At 34.9% G+C, this 19,622-nt stretch overlaps 2 protein-coding genes across 3 annotated transcripts; one reads left to right on the plus strand and one right to left on the minus strand.

Moving 5' to 3' along the window:
• Positions 1-150: 150 nt before the first annotated feature.
• Positions 151-2,245, minus strand: LOC110829169 (coiled-coil-helix-coiled-coil-helix domain-containing protein 7). 2 transcript variants are annotated; one of them, XM_022062624.2, is made up of 3 exons: positions 2,097-2,245; positions 766-864; positions 151-677 (listed from the first exon to the last, which is right to left on the minus strand). In XM_022062624.2, the coding sequence occupies exons 1-3, from the start codon at positions 2,178-2,180 to the stop codon at positions 561-563; spliced, it is 300 nt and encodes a 99-aa protein (XP_021918316.2). In that variant the 5' UTR covers positions 2,181-2,245; the 3' UTR covers positions 151-560. The 2 variants fall into 2 exon arrangements, with proteins under 2 accessions (XP_021918316.2, XP_021918315.2); XM_022062623.2 differs by lacking the exon at positions 2,097-2,245 and adding an exon at positions 1,428-1,650.
• Positions 1,680-17,537, plus strand: par-6 (partitioning defective protein 6). Its single transcript, XM_022062620.2, has 5 exons — positions 1,680-2,074; positions 3,554-3,779; positions 7,679-7,806; positions 9,230-9,496; positions 10,065-17,537. Exons 1-5 carry the CDS (start codon positions 2,012-2,014, stop codon positions 10,356-10,358), a joined length of 978 nt encoding a protein of 325 aa, XP_021918312.1. The 5' UTR covers positions 1,680-2,011; the 3' UTR covers positions 10,359-17,537.
• Positions 17,538-19,622: the final 2,085 nt, after the last annotated feature.

Here is a 19,622-nt window from a genome sequence, read left to right on the forward strand (position 1 = left end):
CTACAGGAAGGAAAGAAGGGAAATAGTGATATAAACAAATGATAACTTCATAGACTTTTCTTAATTTCACTATTGTAAATTTAAATTAAAAGTTACCATATAACACAAATAAACAAAGTTAAAACATGGGAAATAAATATAAGAACACAGTTATTGAAATGAAGTGGTTTACTTGAGTCTTTTTCTGTAACTTCCAAAGCAGTCAAATCTATATATACAGTGACATGAAAAGTTCAACATTTTCTGGTAAAAAGAATAGTTTAAATTATTTTGCTTTATAATTAAATGAAAATATAATATAGTAACTTAACCAAGTTTTGTGGAAGATAATTATATGTACCTTTAATTCAATAATTGGTATAGAAAAGTAAATCATTGACAGTAAGGAAAATAGTGACAGATATATGCTAAAGTTCTAAAGTATGAAAAATTTCCAATAAACCACTGCAATTGAGAGTTCACTAGTATTTCACTTTGATGAGATCCTAGATAATGTTATACAAGTTGATGAAGTTTCATTGCATAATATTTCTGCCACATTTTGCTTGCAAACTCAGCCACTAAGTGTTTGCAGACTTCTTACTTGTCACATATTGAGCTCGAATCTTTTCACGTTCCTCAAGTGGAGGCAGATGAGGCACTTTACCCTGCTGTCTTCTCTCTGCACGGATTTTTCCCTAGAGACAAAAGTATTTCATTTTTTTTTTGTTTATTTAATTTTGTACTGCTAAGTTAAAAATGACCAAGGCATTCAAAAACACATACCCAAAAAGTTTTGCAACTGTTGTAGTTCTGAAAATAGTCAGTACATTTGTCATGCTGATAGTTGTTGTTCTCCAAGCACTTGAAAACCATATCATTTTCCTGCATCAGTAAACAATAAATGAACATGAGATTGACATTTTAATGGCAATAGGAGTTTGGAAATCGATCTACTGGGTTGTGACACTATACACCTTGTTGATGGTTAGTAATCTGGGTAACTGCTGCTTCCCTTTTAAGGGTAAAATTTGTGTTTCAGTAATTAAAAGTAGTTTCTTACCATGCTTAATTTTCAGGCAAGTGGAAGTAAAGCTGGCTAAAGGTACCCTCTAGTGTGAAGCATGGACATTAAATGTTAACAGGAATAAATGGGATACAGAAAACTTCATAATTTGTTCTCTTTACTACATAATTTGGGTGATCATATTAAGAATGGATATAGCTTACAACAACACAAAAGTTAATTTTGATACACAATCTGTAGGTAAGGATCACTTTAGAAACCTGGACGTAGATGAGAGGACATTTAGACGAGTGTCAAATACAGTGCGAAGTTAATTCGCCTGCCTTGAGAAAACGTCCAGCAACTAGTTCATGTAAACATTAATATTTTTTGTCTAGCTGTACTATCTTTTATGTTGGTATTAACTGTGTTCTATACCAACCTTTATACAAGGGTTATTGATTTCATTCTTGTGCTGACGTAATTTATTCCTAAATTCGTCACGCTCCTCTTTGCTTTTAGGTTCTTCATATCCATATGATCCATTGAACATATCAATTACTTTCACACACAAATTAAAAAAATTATAGATATATTTTTATCCAGTAATGTTTGTGAGCCTGTTGTGGCTTCACTCCTTTGGTTTCATTACATTGCACCTCAGATCTGCTCCGCTCGTTTTAGCTCCGGTTCGTTCACAGACGCCTGAATAAATTTATGCTTCAGTTTGAAGTACTGGGAAATAAATTGTAATATTATAAAGTTATTAGATTTTTGTTTGTTTTTTTCTGTCAGACAATATGAGGTAGTAACAATAGTCGGTAAATGTACCAAGTTTGGTGCAGCGTGGAGCAGGTGCGTGTGACGTCATTTTCACTCGTTTCGTGGTTAGTGTGACGAGTCGTTGAAAAATGAAGTAATGTGAAGAATTCTGGTCGTGAGTGTGCCTATGTGTGATGTTTTATTTAGTTCTTATGTTTCTGATGTTCGGTGTAAGTGGGAGGTGAAGTCTTAAATGTTTCCGCAATGTCGAAGAACTCCAAAAGTCAACTTAAAATTGACAGCGGCACTGTTGAGGTGAAAAGCAAGGTGAGTAACTAAGGCTAATTACCTGTCTTCCCCTTTCATGTAACGAAGTGCTATGCAACTCTTTATGATATTTTTGCGTTATTCTTGTTATAGTTGAACAATACATGGTCGTAAAATAATTTATGACGTGTTACAACTTGAGTGGAAATTGTTGATTATGTACGTTCTAATTTGAGATAGTTGTAAACATTGTAGTTTCCATTCATACACACTTAAAGAGGTGACGTGAAAATGTGGACGTTGGTCGTAGTCATCATTATATATATATATATTCGTATTCTTGCTTGCTACCATTCAGTTCAGAATATTTTGAAGTCACTGTACCTATTGAAAAACTCAAGCATTAAAATATTTAAAACCATGTTTTTGCCTATTTTGTATTGGTGTGAAGCTTGAGGGATGATCATAGATTGAGACTGTTTGAAGAAGGGTGATGAGGTGAGTATGTAGCCCTAAGAGGGAGGAACCAACAAAAAGCTGGAGAAAAATACACACTGAGCTTCATACTTTGCACTCTTTACCAAATATTATTATTGTGATGATTTCATGGAGACTAAGATGGGAAGTGCATGCAGCATGCAGGGAGAGAGAAGTATACAGATTTTTGGCTGGAAAACTAGTGAGTACACAGATGACGGACTAAAATGTTAAAGTTTGTTTCTTTGTTTGTTTGTTTGTTTACGCATTGTTTCATTTTAACACTATTTCCAATGGAAAGGTGACATGAAATGTTTTGTGTGTGGAGTGTTCATTTATGGACAGACAGAGAAAATAAATGTTGCTGTTTTACAGCACAGCTACATTAAGTTTTGTATGCAACTGCAAAACGTGGAGTAAGGAAATCGAACGTGGTTAGAAGGAATGGATAAAATAATGGGAGAAAGGAAATGGGAATGGCAAGTAATCGTGGAGTATGAAAAAGGAAAATGTATTGCAGTGTAAAAGACACAATAAACAAAGAATGGAGATGTTTTTCAGAGTATTTTGGATGTTGCGGTATGTTGAAAAAGTCCCAATATTTTAATTTTTTCAATGTGATGCAGCACCAAAAAACTCTACTATGAATGTGGATAACTGAAAAACAAGGATACCACATTTGAGATGTGGTTATTTACTACAGGTACTTGTGCTAAGATTTTGTTTGATTTTTAGCAAATTCCTATAATTTACATTGTTAATTCACTATTTGAGGTTATAATTCCACATTTCAAGACTGAATGGGGAGAAAATACCAAAGAATATTTTTAACTTGTACGTGAAAAGGAAAATGCCCAAGATGGAGATTGGGATGAAGTGGGGAATAACATATTAGGAAAGATGCCACACAGCAGGAAGGAAGACATTAGAAAGAAATTGCGAAGGAGTTGTGGGAATTCTAGGTTGTCAGGTGATCCACTTGAAGTTAAATCATCTTATGAGAAGAAGGAAAAGACAGAAAAGTAGCAGTAGTAGTTTCACAGTAATTATTATTTCTTCCAGTTTGATGCAGAGTTCCGTCGGTTCTCTGTGTCACGACAAAATGCTGGCAAGTATGAAGAGTTCAGGGGGCTGGTTGAGCAATTGCACCGTTTGGCCGATGTGCCTTTCCTCATCTCATATACAGATCCTCGGGATGGAGACCTCTTACCTATCAACAATGACGACAACCTTGGCCGTGCGTTGCTCACAGCCCGTCCACTGCTTAGGGTCATCGTGCAGAGGAAAGGTAGGTATTGTTCATCATGTTGCTGACAGTGTAGTTGAATTTATTTGATTTTGTATTATTAGAACATTCATCTATGTCACATTTTCTTTTTTTTTGTTTTTCACAGTAGTGTTCTACAGATGACAAGCCATGTGTCATTTGAATCTTAATGGCATTTAGTATTGGATATGGCTCTGTCTGAGTAATTCTGGAAGTCAGCCATTGTTGTGTAGCAACTGTGTTCCTCTGTGAGGTTCAGTTTATTCTCTCTGGACTTTGTTCTCAAACATCCTCATTACTTCTAACTAACAAAAGTAATTAAATATACCACAGGAAACATAAATATTTGTACTCTTTTCAAGCATTTTTGTGTTTAATTTATTAATTCCTGTTAATAAAAGCCAACCACTTTTGGCATGTGCCTGCAATCGTATGGAATGTTTCCTGAGTTCCTCATTACTATGCAGACTGTAAGTACATCCATTTATGAAGTCCCAAGGCTATACCTGATTTATTCATGAGTCCATCCTCTTCAGCTGATGATTATATCCCTGGCTGCTTTTGTATGCAATACTTTGGCTTTTCTCATATCTATTGAAAAGGAAGAAATAATAAATTTCAGTTATTAATAAGTAAGGTGAAACAACATTGGGAAATTAATTCATGTTCCAGTATATTTCATCTTATTCTAATGGAAACTTTTTTATGTTTTTTATTTGTTCCTTACAAATGAGATTGGTGGGTACATCTGTTTTGGGCCCTTCATTTGACAGATGGGATTCCTGGCATACATTATCAGTTTGCGCTTGTCCAGTACAGTGTCTAGCAAAATGAAGCTTTTCACAAAAAATATGGATTTTTATGTTACCACAATTTTTTGGGGTGTGTTCACAACTGAAATTTGCAAAAATGCACATGTTACCTTGGACATGCCTGCATGTAACAACTTGAGAGAACAGCTGAATGGATTTTCATTAAAAGTAATAATGGGGGGAATTTAATTAAATATATCATTACATTCCAATTTTGGTTGAAATTAGATGGCAATAATAGGCACTTTACATGAAGACCTAATAAATGTTTCTGTGTGTACAAGTGTTTCTTGTTACATGGGGAATCCCCCCGAAACGCTGGGGATCCCATGATGACGTCATGACATAGTCACTGAGTGACACACCTTCGATTTGTGTTTCATAATTTGTGAATAAGAAGGTTCTTCCCAGATATTTTACAAATTTGTCATGGCTGCCTTTACTGAGACTGTAATTACTTGGATATTTCATGTGATCACCCACTCTTATTGAAAGGTTTACCACACCCCTTTGTATTTGTGGGGTACTTTGTTTCATGTCTGAGGCCTGATCGTATCACCGAAATTTTTTGCCTTTCGTGTAAAGCAAATTCTTGAATAGTGCTTTGAAATATTTCAAGGTCGTCCACAGTTTTGTTACTTGCTTGTTCAAGCGCATAGTACTGTACTTTGAATTATTCAGATGTTGCTGATTGAGGGCGGACTTTGACAGGACCGTAGACAGGTGGTGTTAATATTCCTTGTTGAAACACATTATTATTGTCATTATGTGATTAATGTTAATAACGTCTATTGAATACTCGTAATTTTAGTCAGCCTTGTAATAAATCCTGTTTGAAGTAAAAAGAGAGCAAACACTATCTTGACGGAAAGGAATGTAGAATGAACCTCTTGTAGAATTAGAAACTTTCGTCATGCATTCTTTCCGCTTAGGATTCTATCTGTAAGATAAGTGAACAACTGCATACATACGTTTCTTCTACCACGCTCTTTTTGACTTTCACATTTTACATGAATTAATTCCGTTTCCCAAGGAGGGGGGAAAATTAACTGCGTGTTTTATTGTTCCGAGTGACTGAATTCTTCAGAGCGTTGTACCGGTCGCTTCGTTCCAAGTATTGCTACCGGTTCTCTTCGCGAACGAACGTCTGAGACGTTGCCGCCGAGTGGTTAGCGTCTCTCCTTTCTTTTCTATAGTCCCAAGTTCAAGTCTCGTCCTGGAGACGAGTTGTCATATATCGTATGATTTTTTTTTGTGGTTTCACACAGTCCCACAAGACAAATATTGGGGTAGTACCTTGGGCCACTACCGCTTCCTTCCACGCCCTTTCCAATTAATTGTTAATCCCATCATTCAACGCTATATTGCCTGAACTACTGACAGCGTGTTTAAATGACCTGCAGATAAATGAATACATGCAAATAGTCCTTCAGAATTTCGAGAGGTCTCCTTCCTGCCTTATTAAGAATTTCGTAATTCGTGTTCAGTGTTGCTGCAAGATGTTCAACTTCAGGAAATATTGACAAACTTGGTTCAGGAACTGCGACGCAGCAGAGTATAACCACGGGTCTGATTAAAATGAGCCGGGAGACTGTCGGGTTAACCCCACAGCTTTTTTTTTAGGTCAACGCCTGTTTGTCACGTCAGAGAGAAGAACGTAAATAGTTTATCGTATTCAGTGCGTAGTTATTGTGTTGCAAGCTTTTCATGGGAGGGAGGACTCCGACATGTTGGGTACTTATCTCTAGTATGAGTCAGCCATTGTTCGCTGCACATTGTTACACAAATGGACACCTGTGGTCAATTCTGTACACGGCTGTTTTGTTTTCTGGTTAACCCATATTCTCAGTCATCGTGTTTAGTTGGCTTAGATTTGTATTCCTGTCGCTAATGACACAAAAGCTGTGTTGACTAAGGAATTTACCACGTGTTAGGTAGAAAGTTGCAAGTTCTAGGTTCCTGGCTCTCATGTTAGCTGAAATAAAACGACTGTTTTTTTGAAATATAAAAACGCATTTTACACATTGATTTCTTTTCTGTTCTTCACAAAAGAAACGATGAAGTGTATGAATGCAAGAGAGGTTGTGTTGACGGCGAGTATGTCTACTGGGATGTTGCGCACTGTAGTCTGGTAAAAACTGACCCACATTTCAGAGGTGCTTGCTGCAGTAAGCACCTCTGAAACGTCGATCAGTTTCTGCGAGATTACACTGGGCAACCTCCCAGACAGTCGTCAGGTTGGGTTTATTTTCGTCCACCCACCTGCGGATTTCACTTAAACTTTAAGTTGAAATCCACACCAGAAATTGTTGGTCGCATTTAACTTCTGTCATCTATCAGTATACGAGACGGACCAACAGTCGCGGCCGAGTGGTTAGCACTCAGCTTCGTTTTCTGGAGGCCCCAGATTCAAATCTCGTCTCAGAGACAGGCTATCCTGACTGAGGTTTTTTTTTGTGGTTTTCTGTCCTACCAGGCAAATGCTTGCTTGTATAGCACCTTAAATTGTGCTAAAGAGCAACTATCAATGTTGGAACATCCATAATACCTGATTTGCCCTTGTGTTGCATTTTCATGTTCCTGATACTGAAATTGTCTGTGAAAGTGTAATTTTGAATCACTTGAAGACAGAAGAAGAGCGAATTGACAGTACTAAAAGCACTTTTGGAAAATAAGTGCCAGTAGTATTTCTGACCATGGCGGTAACTTTGGAGTCCTTGTATGAAGCGAGAATGGATGCAGATACAGACACTTGCCTCTTATATAGATTGATACATGTAGATTTGTCATGCCTTGTGTATAGGAAAATTTGGGATCTGTCTTCATTAAGTGTTCTTTTTTCCCCCCCATCATGTATGATTTGTATTACCCAGGTTTTAAGATTTTCTGGTTGCTGAAAGTTAGTTTCTCTTTACTGGTAACACATAAACAGTTGCTTTTTTTCTGTAGGAATTTGTTGAGACACCATCATCAGTAATATTTAAAATGGTAATAATTATTCAAACAATATATAATGAATTTTTAAATGGTATTTTTAAGGTACTGAATTGTATTTATACAGCCCCCCCCTCCAACTGAATAGTTGCATCTGTGTGTGTTTCCTTGCAGGGGAAAGTCTGGAGGAGTTAAATGGCTATGGTACATACAAGCCTCGCAACCTCATATCTTCCATTTTGGGAACACCTGGCCGACCAAAGGCCCATCTTTGTATCTCAAATCCGCATGATTTCAGACAAGTAAGCTTTCTTTCTCTGTTCATATTTGTAATACTAAAGAGGTTTGTACTGAAGTTTATTATACCGAAAGAAGAACTAAAAGTAGAAAAACAGGATGTTTAGGTAAAGGAAGATTTCACAAATAAAGCCACCTGTTTGACAGAAGAAACAGATGTGAAAGTCCACCTGTGAAGGTTGTCATTTCGTTGGAATGTTTTTGTTTTCTCTCATCATTAACATTATTAATCTTTAGGTATGTAACTTGTCATCATGACATTTTGAACTAATTTTCTTGTGTACACTGTAATAAATGCAGACTTACTAATGTTGTAATGGTTAAAGGTGATTACAAAGAATCTTCCACAAAATATCATACTGAATGTCATGGTCGAGTGGTTGACACTCCTGCCTTGTATTTGGGAGATACTGGGTTCAAATTTTGGCCCAGAGAGTGGTTATTTTGACCGAGCTTTTCTGCGGTTTTCCTTGGTCCCACCAGGAAAATGCTGGTATAGTACCCATAATTAGGCCATGGCCACATCTTTTCCAATTCATTATTTTCCGTCATCATCAAATTCAATGATTTTTAGTCTGAACTACTGTAAGCATTGTTAAATGAGCTATAAATAAATGCATAAATAAATAAAACCAAATATAATGGCATAATATTTGGCACTGTTGTCATATTCAAGGAGTTCTGGGATTGGATCTCAGTTGAAGTGTTCACTTCAAGGTTCCTGGTAATTTATCATTCACAGCCTTTGTGTCATTCAATATAAAAAACATAGTGGTTCAGTGTAACTATATTAGAGTCTTTCAAATGAGGTAGCAATTATGTTGTACAAATTTGTGGTCTTTTTGTGGCACAGAGTGCAGTTACACTTTCTTTGTATTATCTTCCTTAGGCATTTGCTTAGCCAGGACCTCAGAATAAGTAGGTCATACCTTATTGAGAGTTAATATTCACTTTTCTAATTTATTACTGCCATATTGTGGTAAGAAAGTGAACAGAAATTGCAGCTTTCACATTTATCCTTCGATGGTTTATGCATGTAGATGCATATGCACTTTTTTTTCCAATTACTGTGCATGTTTGGTTGGTTTTAAGTCATTCCTCTTGTTCTATCTTTTGTCATGTGATGAAATTGAGATGTGTATTATTTAGATATTACACTTATGAAATAAAAAATAATTATAGTCATCAGTATGAACGCACTTTATGTATTCATGACGTTGAAAGTATAATAGCTCTTTCTTACTGTTGATTGATTTGAAATTCTTACTAATTTGGAACTGTGTGATGAGGATAGTGAATTGTGAGTTATATTTGATTATGTTTATTGTAGTTATAAACATTTGAAAAATATGTATTGTCAAAAATCAGATGGCAGTAAAGTTTATCAGTTACAAGAGATTAAGTAAAAGTAACCATCTTTCTTGATAGGTGTCAGCAATAATTGATGTTGATATTGTACCTGAGACGTGTCGTCGAGTGCGATTGTTGAAGCATGGTTCAGATAAACCACTGGGATTTTACATCCGAGATGGTACATCCGTTCGGGTTACACCGGCTGGTCTGGAGAAAGTGCCTGGTATCTTCATTTCACGTTTGGTACCAGGTGGCTTGGCAGAGAGTACAGGACTCCTTGCAGTCAATGATGAAGTTCTAGAGGTTAATGGTATTGAGGTCAATGGCAAGACTCTTGATCAGGTAATGTCATTTCTGAAGTCACATACTGGTACAGTTGTATCTACAAAGTTACACTTACATGAGAGCTAATGGTAATTTAAGTCACGAGTGGTGGTGTGAAAGAGCCCCATGTTAATAATATTGCACTTTAATGCTCCCTGTGCTGAGCAGATGAATTCTTTTGGGTTGTGACAATGTGTAATCGTATACTTGGTTATCTTTTTGGAAAATGTATTGCCTCCATCTTCAGATGGAGAACATGATGCGTTCCTCCAAAACACTGGTAAGTACCTACATAATGTTACAAACCAAAAGATCACAGTTAACATTTTTATTGCTATGTCATTCATTTCACAACTTATATCACTGCATTCAATTGTAATAATAGCTCATTTATGGATGGTTCCCCCCCCCAATTGTATCTTCTTTTGATATTCATCAGCCAAAATTCTGTATTTATTTCTTATATCTTCTATACAGGCTACATGACCTTTCCGGCTGATCCTTACAGATTTAATTAATCACCCTGATGTATTAATATTAGGTGAAGACTGTATTGAGAAGTTACAGTTGTAAGTGTGTTGTACAGGTCACAGATATGATGGTAGCAAACAGCTCCAATTTGATCATCACAGTGAAACCTGCAAACCAGCGTACACTTGCGCCACCACGTCGAGGCTCCTTCTCCCGTACGAGCCAGTTGTCATCGGGCTCGCAGCAGTCGACTCATTCGGCTACTACAACTGGTTCTGATGATGATCGATATGATCAAGATGAGATTGTGGATCTCACGGGTGGGAATTTGGATGACTCGGGCTCAGCGCATCTAACCACTAGTGGTAGTGGAACAGCAGGCAAAGATGAAGGCATTCTTCATCTGTGAGGGACTACTTCAGATATTATAGTTAAATGATGAGAAACTTCCCAGTCCTGTCATATTTCTTTTGTAATATTTACACATGAATCCATTTTAAACAAAGAATTGCAGAAAGCATGTTGCATTACCTTCCATTTGGTGCTCATTTCATTAGGTCAGTATTTCTGTGCATGCTGGAAATGTTATATATGTTGTAGCATGATATACATTTACAGATACAGCATTACACCGTAAGAAAAGATGCGGGAAATGTACTTTGGAAAGGGAGACTGTAAAGACAAAATAGCTAGAAAGCAATTTGCGGCTTTAGAAGGAACAGGTGCTCCATTCTGATAGTGCAAGAATGGGATACTCTTTTCATGTGGATATTCTTAGTCATATCAAGACATAGATTTTAGTTATACCTGTGAAACCAAAAATACAATATAAGTTTTAATGAAAAAGTCAAACCTTGGGAGTTGATGTGTATGCCCAGTTATTATGGAGAAGAGATAGATGATGAAAGACATTCCATACTGTTGTAGGCATTAATGTGTTTGGCCTGTCCATTTTGAGATCAGGTTGAAATTCAGTTGGTCATTTTTGGTTGAACTCTGAACGTTGCGTATGTATCTCATCCTGAACACTGGCTTAAATTATGGTTCATTGGAGAACATTATCAGAGACCATATGTTTTGGAAAAATTTATTTATTTTCTTAAAACCTTCTTTTATTAATAATTGTTTTATATGGCATGACATTGTTTGGTTATCTTTGAAGGTTAAACAGTAATGCCAGATCAAAATCATTATGTAACAGAATTGGAGTGTTGCAGAAAAGTGATTAGTGTCTTTTTTTTATTAATCGGTATTCAAAGCTGTATGTTGTTGAGTGATGTGTATAAATGCAAGTATTCTGAAAGCAGTTAAACAGTAATATATTTACTTACCAAGAAGTGGCTTTTGTCAGATGTTTGAATGCTCTGAAACATTGTCGGTACTGAACAGTTTTTTTTAATTTATTTCATTCGTTGATACAGATGCTTAAAAAAATGTATTTGTCCATTTTGAAGAAAATGCTGTCACTTCAGGTAAGTCAGTTGTTCAGATATGAACATGTGCGTTACATATGTAAGTATTGCTGGTAGGTTCACCAGAAATTGCATTTGAAATTTGATGGTAGCTTCTTAATTGCATGAAATAAGTATATAAAATGTAACTGTGGGCTGAAATCATTCCTATAAGTGAAGGCAACAATTTAGTTTCCTTTCCCATTCAGACCTGAGAGTTACATTAATTTTTATTTTGAAATTCTATTATTTGTTTAATTGTAAGGTTCTGTGTTGCCTATTCAGCATCGATCCTTCATAATTAATTTATAAAAAGTGGAAATATTTTATCAACAAATATTTCAAAGCAATATTGTCAGTTTTAGAATGTCATGGGAAGGGAGAGAAGGGGAGTTAATCACATGAGAATTTAATGTATCGGTTTAATACCAGAGGAGTCAACAAGAAATTTGTATTTGTTTTTCAGTATTCAGAACCAAAGAGTATTAACAAAGAACTTTCGGGCACGTTTCACTAACTGGCTACATAAACGTCCAATCCAGTGACAGTGTCAGTACACTCACTTTTTTCTCGCACTATGGAAACTTGAATTATTTCTTATTTCTGCATTGAAAATTAACAGAAGTCAGGTACTGTAGTGCTAGCAATGTGTCTGTTGGAAACTCTTGACTCTTCTTACTTCAGTATTATTCATGACAATATTATGTTATAGAAATTAATATTGGGGCACCTCTCAGCTTATTAATCTGTGTATATATGCATCTTTTTCTTCACTTTATGAACAGAAGTATGTTGTTAGTGTGATTAACATTTAGCTCCATGGTTACAGACCTAGGATTTTGTAATTTGATTTGCTGACCAAGTGCATCACATCATTATCTAGTTACTGAGTACAGTGAAGTAAGTATTGAAATACCATTATTTTCATTCACCATACATATTAGGGTTTTGTTATTGGAAGTAGAATTATGTTTTTCAGAAAATGATCAAACTGTATAGAAAACATTTTTGAATGATTTCAGTATGCAAATATTGTTAAAAGTTATACACCCTTCTGTCATAATGGATACTAATATCCAACTGGATAAAGGGCAAATTTTCTATTTTCTTAGTTTAAATGTATCATATTGTTTTCATGATTACATTTGTTTTCATAATCTGCTTTTACATACATTAGTATTTTTATAAATGTTTGCATTAAAACATTAGATGAAACTGTGAAAAGAGACTATCAGATAAATTTTCTGTACTGCTACTTTTCTTCTGATAACCTTCAAAAATGCCTATGTAGTATAACTGATGGGACACCCAAGATTGCCAAAAAACATAGAAATTTATTGAAAGAGAAAGGAAGGTTTAGTACTACAGTTAAACCATATTTATGGATTTTTTGGCTGATATATACATGTGCAAGGATGAAATACTGTTTTTTTTTGTCATTTTTTAAATATTGGCTAATATGTAACCAACTGACATTTTTCTTGAACAGTGAAAGAGTTAAGATGAACTTAACTGCATCATACTTTCTTTCCCATGGCTGTAGAGTGTGCATAAGATGGTAATGTGTATTTGGCATATTGTTTGTGAAACTGCTCATCATGGACAGTGCTTTCCTTTGACATTTACACTCCTTCTTTTCTTGTGTATGAAATTTTTTTTAGTTTATTCTCTGTGAAATACACGTAGGTATCGGGTGGAGCATTCGTGTTAGCCGTGTTATCCCTGCTAACACTTTGGAGAAAAATTAAAAAGTCTTGTCTTACTTTTATGGTTCAGTTAACATGAATGCTTCATTCCTGATAGGTCTCAATATTTATGTATTTTGAGGAAGTCAAAAAGACATGTTGACATTTCAATGGCTTAAGATAATCAAGACTGGAGAATGATGTGAATGACTTATGTGTTAAATGTACAGCTGTGATTCAACTGTGTGGTAGAGAGATGAAATGTTTAATTTTAATCTATCTGTCATGTTCAACGGAAAGAGAATTATGTATGAGACTTGTAAGGCAGCTGCTGAAAGTAGTCTCAGATCAGGATGGGTAATATTCTAGCATGGTAACTGCCAGTGCCTAAAAGTTATACTTAATCCGCCCATATTGAGAAGTGTTCATTCATAAGGGGAAGTGTCCATCTTTGTGACTACTACTATAATTAATTATAATAACTTGTATTATAAATGTTATATGAAATATTTCCTTAGTATTTTTATAGAGAAATTTATGCTGTTTTTAATTGTAAATGAGACTACAGGGAAAGTATTGTATGTTGTTATAATACATCAGCAAGCTAGAAGTAGCATCACAGGTTTCAAGGCTTGTAAAACTTTACTGTTATAACACAGAAAAGAAATAAGTAGCATTGCTGTATGCTCAAATCATATAATTTCATTAGTTTCTTGCCATTATCTGCTGAATATTGGGTGTGGCTCTTGAAATATATGCAGTGGTCTGTAATGGCAGATGATAAAACCCCTATCCTCAGTGAATACCCACAAAAAAAGTTTGAGTAAGGTCCGGAATCTAAAATATTTTTAGTCGCCTGTAATTACAGGCTTTGTTACCTGAAACCAAAATACTTGTTGTAACCTCTCTTAACCAGTGTAAATCACCATTTTGTTGTCATGTTATTGCCACAGTTGGTGCATTTTGAATCAGGTATACAAAATTACAGGATTCTGAACGTGTGAAGCTACTTTTGACTTACTCTTTATTTTAGAACTAGGATTACTGAGAAAGGACCTTGAATGCTATTAACTAGAAGTATAATAGTCAAATTTACTGTAGATATTCATTCCAGACAAAGATAATCATGTTGCCTATAACATTCCATGCAAGGAGGTGTACATAATAATTTCTTTTGAGATAGCTACCACAATCTAGTGCTGATTCAATACGTTAGGAATTGCGTGAGAGTAGTAGACAGTTTTCAATTTTTTAAACACATGTCTCAAAAGTTTCACATACTGCAAAGGTTGCCATAAAGTTGTGATGTGATATCAGAAGAATAAAAATTTTGTGGCTAGGATTCTGTTAAGTGCAGTGATAAAAATTAAGATATGTGACATTTTGCCCCAATATGATAATCTGTTTTAAAATTTAAGTGCTGCAGTTCCTTGAAGTGCCAGTTACTCTCTTTGCAGTGCTACACTAAGAAAAAGCATGCTTCTATTTTTGAAGGTTTGGTGGTGTCAGTCTTGTTGTGGGCTGTCTGAAAATTGTGTAGTAATATTCCTCACCATGCTGTTTCTCAAAACATGAACTCTTATACACTGTGAATGAACGCAACTGAACACTGTTATTGCCACTAGCTTGTCAGTAATCATTATATACTTCACTTGAAGTACTGTATATTGACAATTCTTATTCCTCGTCTAACCTAGCCATTCACTGGGCCTCTTTGGTACCAGCATGCTTATATAAAATATAACAGAATTGGTAAGATAATAGTGTGAATAATTTTATGTTCTCTTGTACTGTATTTGTACTATGTTTAGCTCACTAATATGTAAATTGTGTGCATAACTTTTGAGACATTGTACTTGGTGTTTTTTTTCCCCACCTCCCTCCAATATAAGACCTGTGTTCCATTTCTCATTGAAGATTACTTTAACTTAAGAATGTCGTTAGATGGTTAAACTTTGTCGGTCATGTGTCGTGGCTTACTTGTGGTTGCAGAAGCAAGTACCACTACCCATATTTAAGGAGTTAAACTCCAGCCACCTGCCCCAAAGTATGGGAATTTAAATATACTACTCTTGTATGATAAAGATTAATGAATTCATGTATTGTGTATATTTAAACTTCTCATAGCACTGAGTATGAAGATGACTGTCTTCTGAGATATTATGTCATGTAGAATTTTACAAGACTACTTCTACGAAACCACATGGCAAAACATTCCAGAAGACAGGCATCTTCATGTTGTCTAGAATGCATCAGATGCAAATGAGAAAAATGAAAGTTAAACAGTTTTTTCAGCAGTATTTCCACACTAAGATTATGTATTTCTTGGTGCTGTGGGTGTTTAGAATTTCTGCCATTGGAACCTTACTCTGTTGAAGTCCCTGTTCATTGTCTTCCCATAATTTATTGAAAAAATTTAAGTTGAAATGAAATGTGAAGTTTATCATATATCATTAGTTTAAATTTTAGTTTGTTTATGGATCAATTTGGAAAGTGCAATGTTTTGAAGGTGAATGACTTGTGATGATACTTGAAATTATTTAAATTACAAAAATATGAAGACACTCCATGGGGTCTGGCAGATTATAGAAAATGTACTGATCAAAGGGTAATTGGAAAAATCACAGAGTTTACTGGAGCAGTTTCCAAATTCTTCCCCAAATTAAATCTGTTATAAAGTGCAGTTAAAAGAGCCATATATTTGGATTATGAAGATGTGTCTGGTGTAATGTGTTCATGGCCCTTATGTATTAAATTTATATTATTCTTAATCATAAGTCAGTTTTATGAAAATTTGACATTCTATAAATGAAAAATTCATTTTATGGTGATGCTGTTTTAACTAGTATGCTATACTGACATTGTAATCTCTGATTGGTTATTTGTATGCTTATTCTACTGTTGAGAAACTTCCATTGTATTAATTTATATTTGTATGCGGAATCATTATCATACTATAACAGATTCAGATGCTAATGGGTAAGACTGTTATGTACATAAAATATTAATGGAGCCAACTTAAGAAGTTTGTAAGCAAGCAATCAGTATGTCAATATTACTGGCGATATTTAAAATATACATGTATTAATTTGTGTCACTGAGTTCAGCACACTGTTTGCTGCTAATTATACAGGTCAATGAACACATCACTATCAGTAACATGGATGCCAACTTTTGCATATTTTCCATAGGCAATATAGATTTGTATTCTTTATATGCACAATATTTGTGCATTGTGCAAGCAGACTGTAATGATTTAAAGAGACTGTGTGTGTAGTATGAAAATATTATTTACATATTTTAAACTGTTTTGTCTATTCTTTATTTTGTTTCATTTTAATAAGCCTAATCTTGTGAAAGAAACTTGATTAATATTTACAGGTAGTGGTCTGGAGAGCTGGCTCCTCAACAACACTGGAATTTATTGTAAAGACTGTGCAATGTTAGTGTTGTGCAGAGAAGTGACATGTTTCTTAGGCATCTGGCCTTGCTTCATTGCAAGCTTACATGAGGGTGATAGCAAGAAGTAATGTAGCTTCTTTCTGCTGTTAATTTTGGTATTAATCCAACCTCATGAATTTACAGGATGTGCATAATGTAATTACTCATAATAGCAGGTATGCATAATGCCATTGATTAGAATATTCCATTTTTAATGAGACATTTGGGTCAAACAGTTTCAGTATTGCAGTTCACAAAACTACGTAAGCTGTAGTGAAGGACTAATGGTAGATGTGTACTGGCATGGTTTGATAATGATAAAGAATCATTAGTACTTGCAGTATGTGCCTAAGGGATTAGACAGCTCCGTCCGGTTAGAAACTGCTGTCTGTTGTTATGATTGTGTTAGCATTTAGAGTTCATCATCATTCATGTTGTAAATAATTTTGTATCTTGTCTTTCCCATTGTAAAAACTTCATAGATATTACTTAATTTTACAGAAGATGGTTACAAAATCTGTTCAGCAAATGAATAGTGTAGAGATTTCTTTCTTCTTACATTTGAAAAAATTAAATGCTGTTTGTAACTTTGGTTGCACTTTAAAGGTTTACTTTATAGTGAAACAAGATTGGGCCTGCTATTGGTTCTGATTGTGCTTTATTTTATATTGTACAGTTATTCTCTGCAGGTCTTTGTGTCTGATCTGAGTTGGATTATGAAAAATTGTTGCAATTCTAAGACATTAATTTTAGAGCAAGAGATATTTTAATCTTTGTATTTTTAGATTAAATAATTTTGTATTAATTTTTTGTGAACTTCATGATCATCCAGTTTACAATTTTTAAAAATATGACACTCCATGTACTAAAACTGAATTCAGTACTTGATAGGCAGCTGATATTCTTATGCAAGTATTATTACTTATCACTGATCGAAGATGGTAATATTTACTGTACTGTTATTTTTTATTTACTCTACAAAGATCAAAATAAAAGTATTACTGTAAGGTTTTCAGTATTTTCATTTTCCAGTGAGTACTGACTGCTATATGTTATAGTTAAGGGGCTTCCTATCTGACCTGGCATTTGGCTGGTATCGGAGTAAGGGTAGTTTGGTTTTAGAATGTTTATGTCATGTTGGTCTGTACAGTGTGTGTACAGTTATTTCTGAAAGAAGTTTTATTTCTTTTGCCAGTATTCATCACATAGGTATACCTGTTAGTGGCAAAAGTAATGTTTAGCACATTTCTGGTACCGGTTCAACAAAATGATATACGATGGTAAACATTTTCAAACCGTAGTTAAAAAAATCACATTACTCATGCTGCACATGAGTGCATCAGTCTAAATTTCCAGAAAAATGAAGCCTTCAAAGCTTGAGGACATGTTCCCATGAGAGGTTAAAGAGAGCGTAGTCACTGGAGTAATTTGCCGTGGAGTGAATGGTTGGGTTTCACTTCTAGATAATTATTCAACACCATTTTCAACACATGTATGGGCCTCCTGTAGCCTTTCCTGTAATAGGTACCAGGGAGTTAATTGCTTGTGAGTAAATATGGCCATAGCAGGGAGCCAGCCACTTACAGCTAGTGTGAAGGTTAGGAATGCTTTTATCTCCAAATCACTATCGTACAGCAGGATGGTGTTACTAATGTACTGAAAATGAATTTACGTAGGCCAATGTGATGTGTAGAGTTTGGATAAATTTTGTTCTAGGTCGTATATGTGGGAAATTTAGTTTGTTTATTTGCCTACAGATGACTTACCAAAGGCTGTTTTCCGATTTGCATCTCTTTTCAACTTAAATTCTTTGTAATTACAAGTTACATGTAAATTATTCGTGGTTGTGATAGTGTCTGCTCATTTTGTGACATTTTTGTATGCGATTTCTCATGTGCACTATGAGAAGGACTAGAAATTCGTTAAAACGGAAGTGTCTTGGTAATCGGTTTACCGAAATTTATGGTAAGCAGTTTGTTTTAACTACAGATGTAGTTGTTTCTAACCTAGAAGTTTGTCGACCGTATGAAAAGAAGTGCGATGTTCGAAACTACCGTGATGAATATAAAGAAGGATGACACTGAGTTTGGCAATAGTATTATTAATATATGCATATTATCTCAATAAGTGGAACTATCAATTATAAAAGTTGTGACTGTGATAACTACACATTACTGATCATAAACTTGGAAGGGATTAGCAATAAGTATTTCGTTACCATATTAGGCATGTGGCTTTAACAAAGCGTCAATAGCATCCGTAAAACAAATATAATGAAAATTTGCGTAATTAGCATGGAATGGTTTTCATGATATATTACACATTGTCAGTAAATAAAGATACACAAGTGCACTACTAATTACAATGGTTATATTGGAAGCATGGTGGTATAAGGTAGGTACAAACTTGTAATTTTCACATCATAGTCTTTGCCCCTAAGATAACTGCCGTTTGTAAAATAAAGCTGTGATCACTGATGAACAGTCTGTTCATAAACATACACTACCAAAAACTATGATAAATGCTATGAAAATAGTATATAGGGACCTTACTGATGCTAGGCTGCTTGGAAAATCTCAAAATGCAAATGAACATTACAGCAACCGCATTTGGCAAAGAATACAAAAGACTACTATTGTAGGGTTAAACATGTTATATATAAATGTAATTGATGTAGTTATTTGTTTCAGTTGCAAGGTAACAAGCAGACAAATTATGAGTAAAGGCTGGTGATAACATGAAAGTAAGAAATGAAATAAAAATGCAGAACAATATGTTTTATAACTCACTGAAGAGGACAGCAAAGAAGAGGATGCAGGAGGGGAGAGAAATCAAGAAACAAGGTCAGTATGGCTCAAGGTATTTCAAGAAGAAGAAAGGTACACAGCTGACTTTAAACCAGTTTGCTCAAAAAAGAATTTTTCTTTCACATTAGGTACACTTTTCTCAACATCTGTGAAAGGTTCAATATGGAAACCTTGCATGTGCTTTATCACTCTGCCTATGTACAAATATATTGTAAATGGTAGTGAATATATGCATAATTATGTTAAAGGCATTAAATTTAAATCATGTGTAATTATAGTCTTTGTTTTT

This window comes from Zootermopsis nevadensis, unplaced genomic scaffold (genome assembly GCF_977971745.1).
Source record: "Zootermopsis nevadensis isolate Lab colony 2312 unplaced genomic scaffold, Znev_1.0 Znev_ptg000004l, whole genome shotgun sequence".
Classification (NCBI taxonomy): domain Eukaryota; kingdom Metazoa; phylum Arthropoda; class Insecta; order Blattodea; family Termopsidae; genus Zootermopsis; species Zootermopsis nevadensis.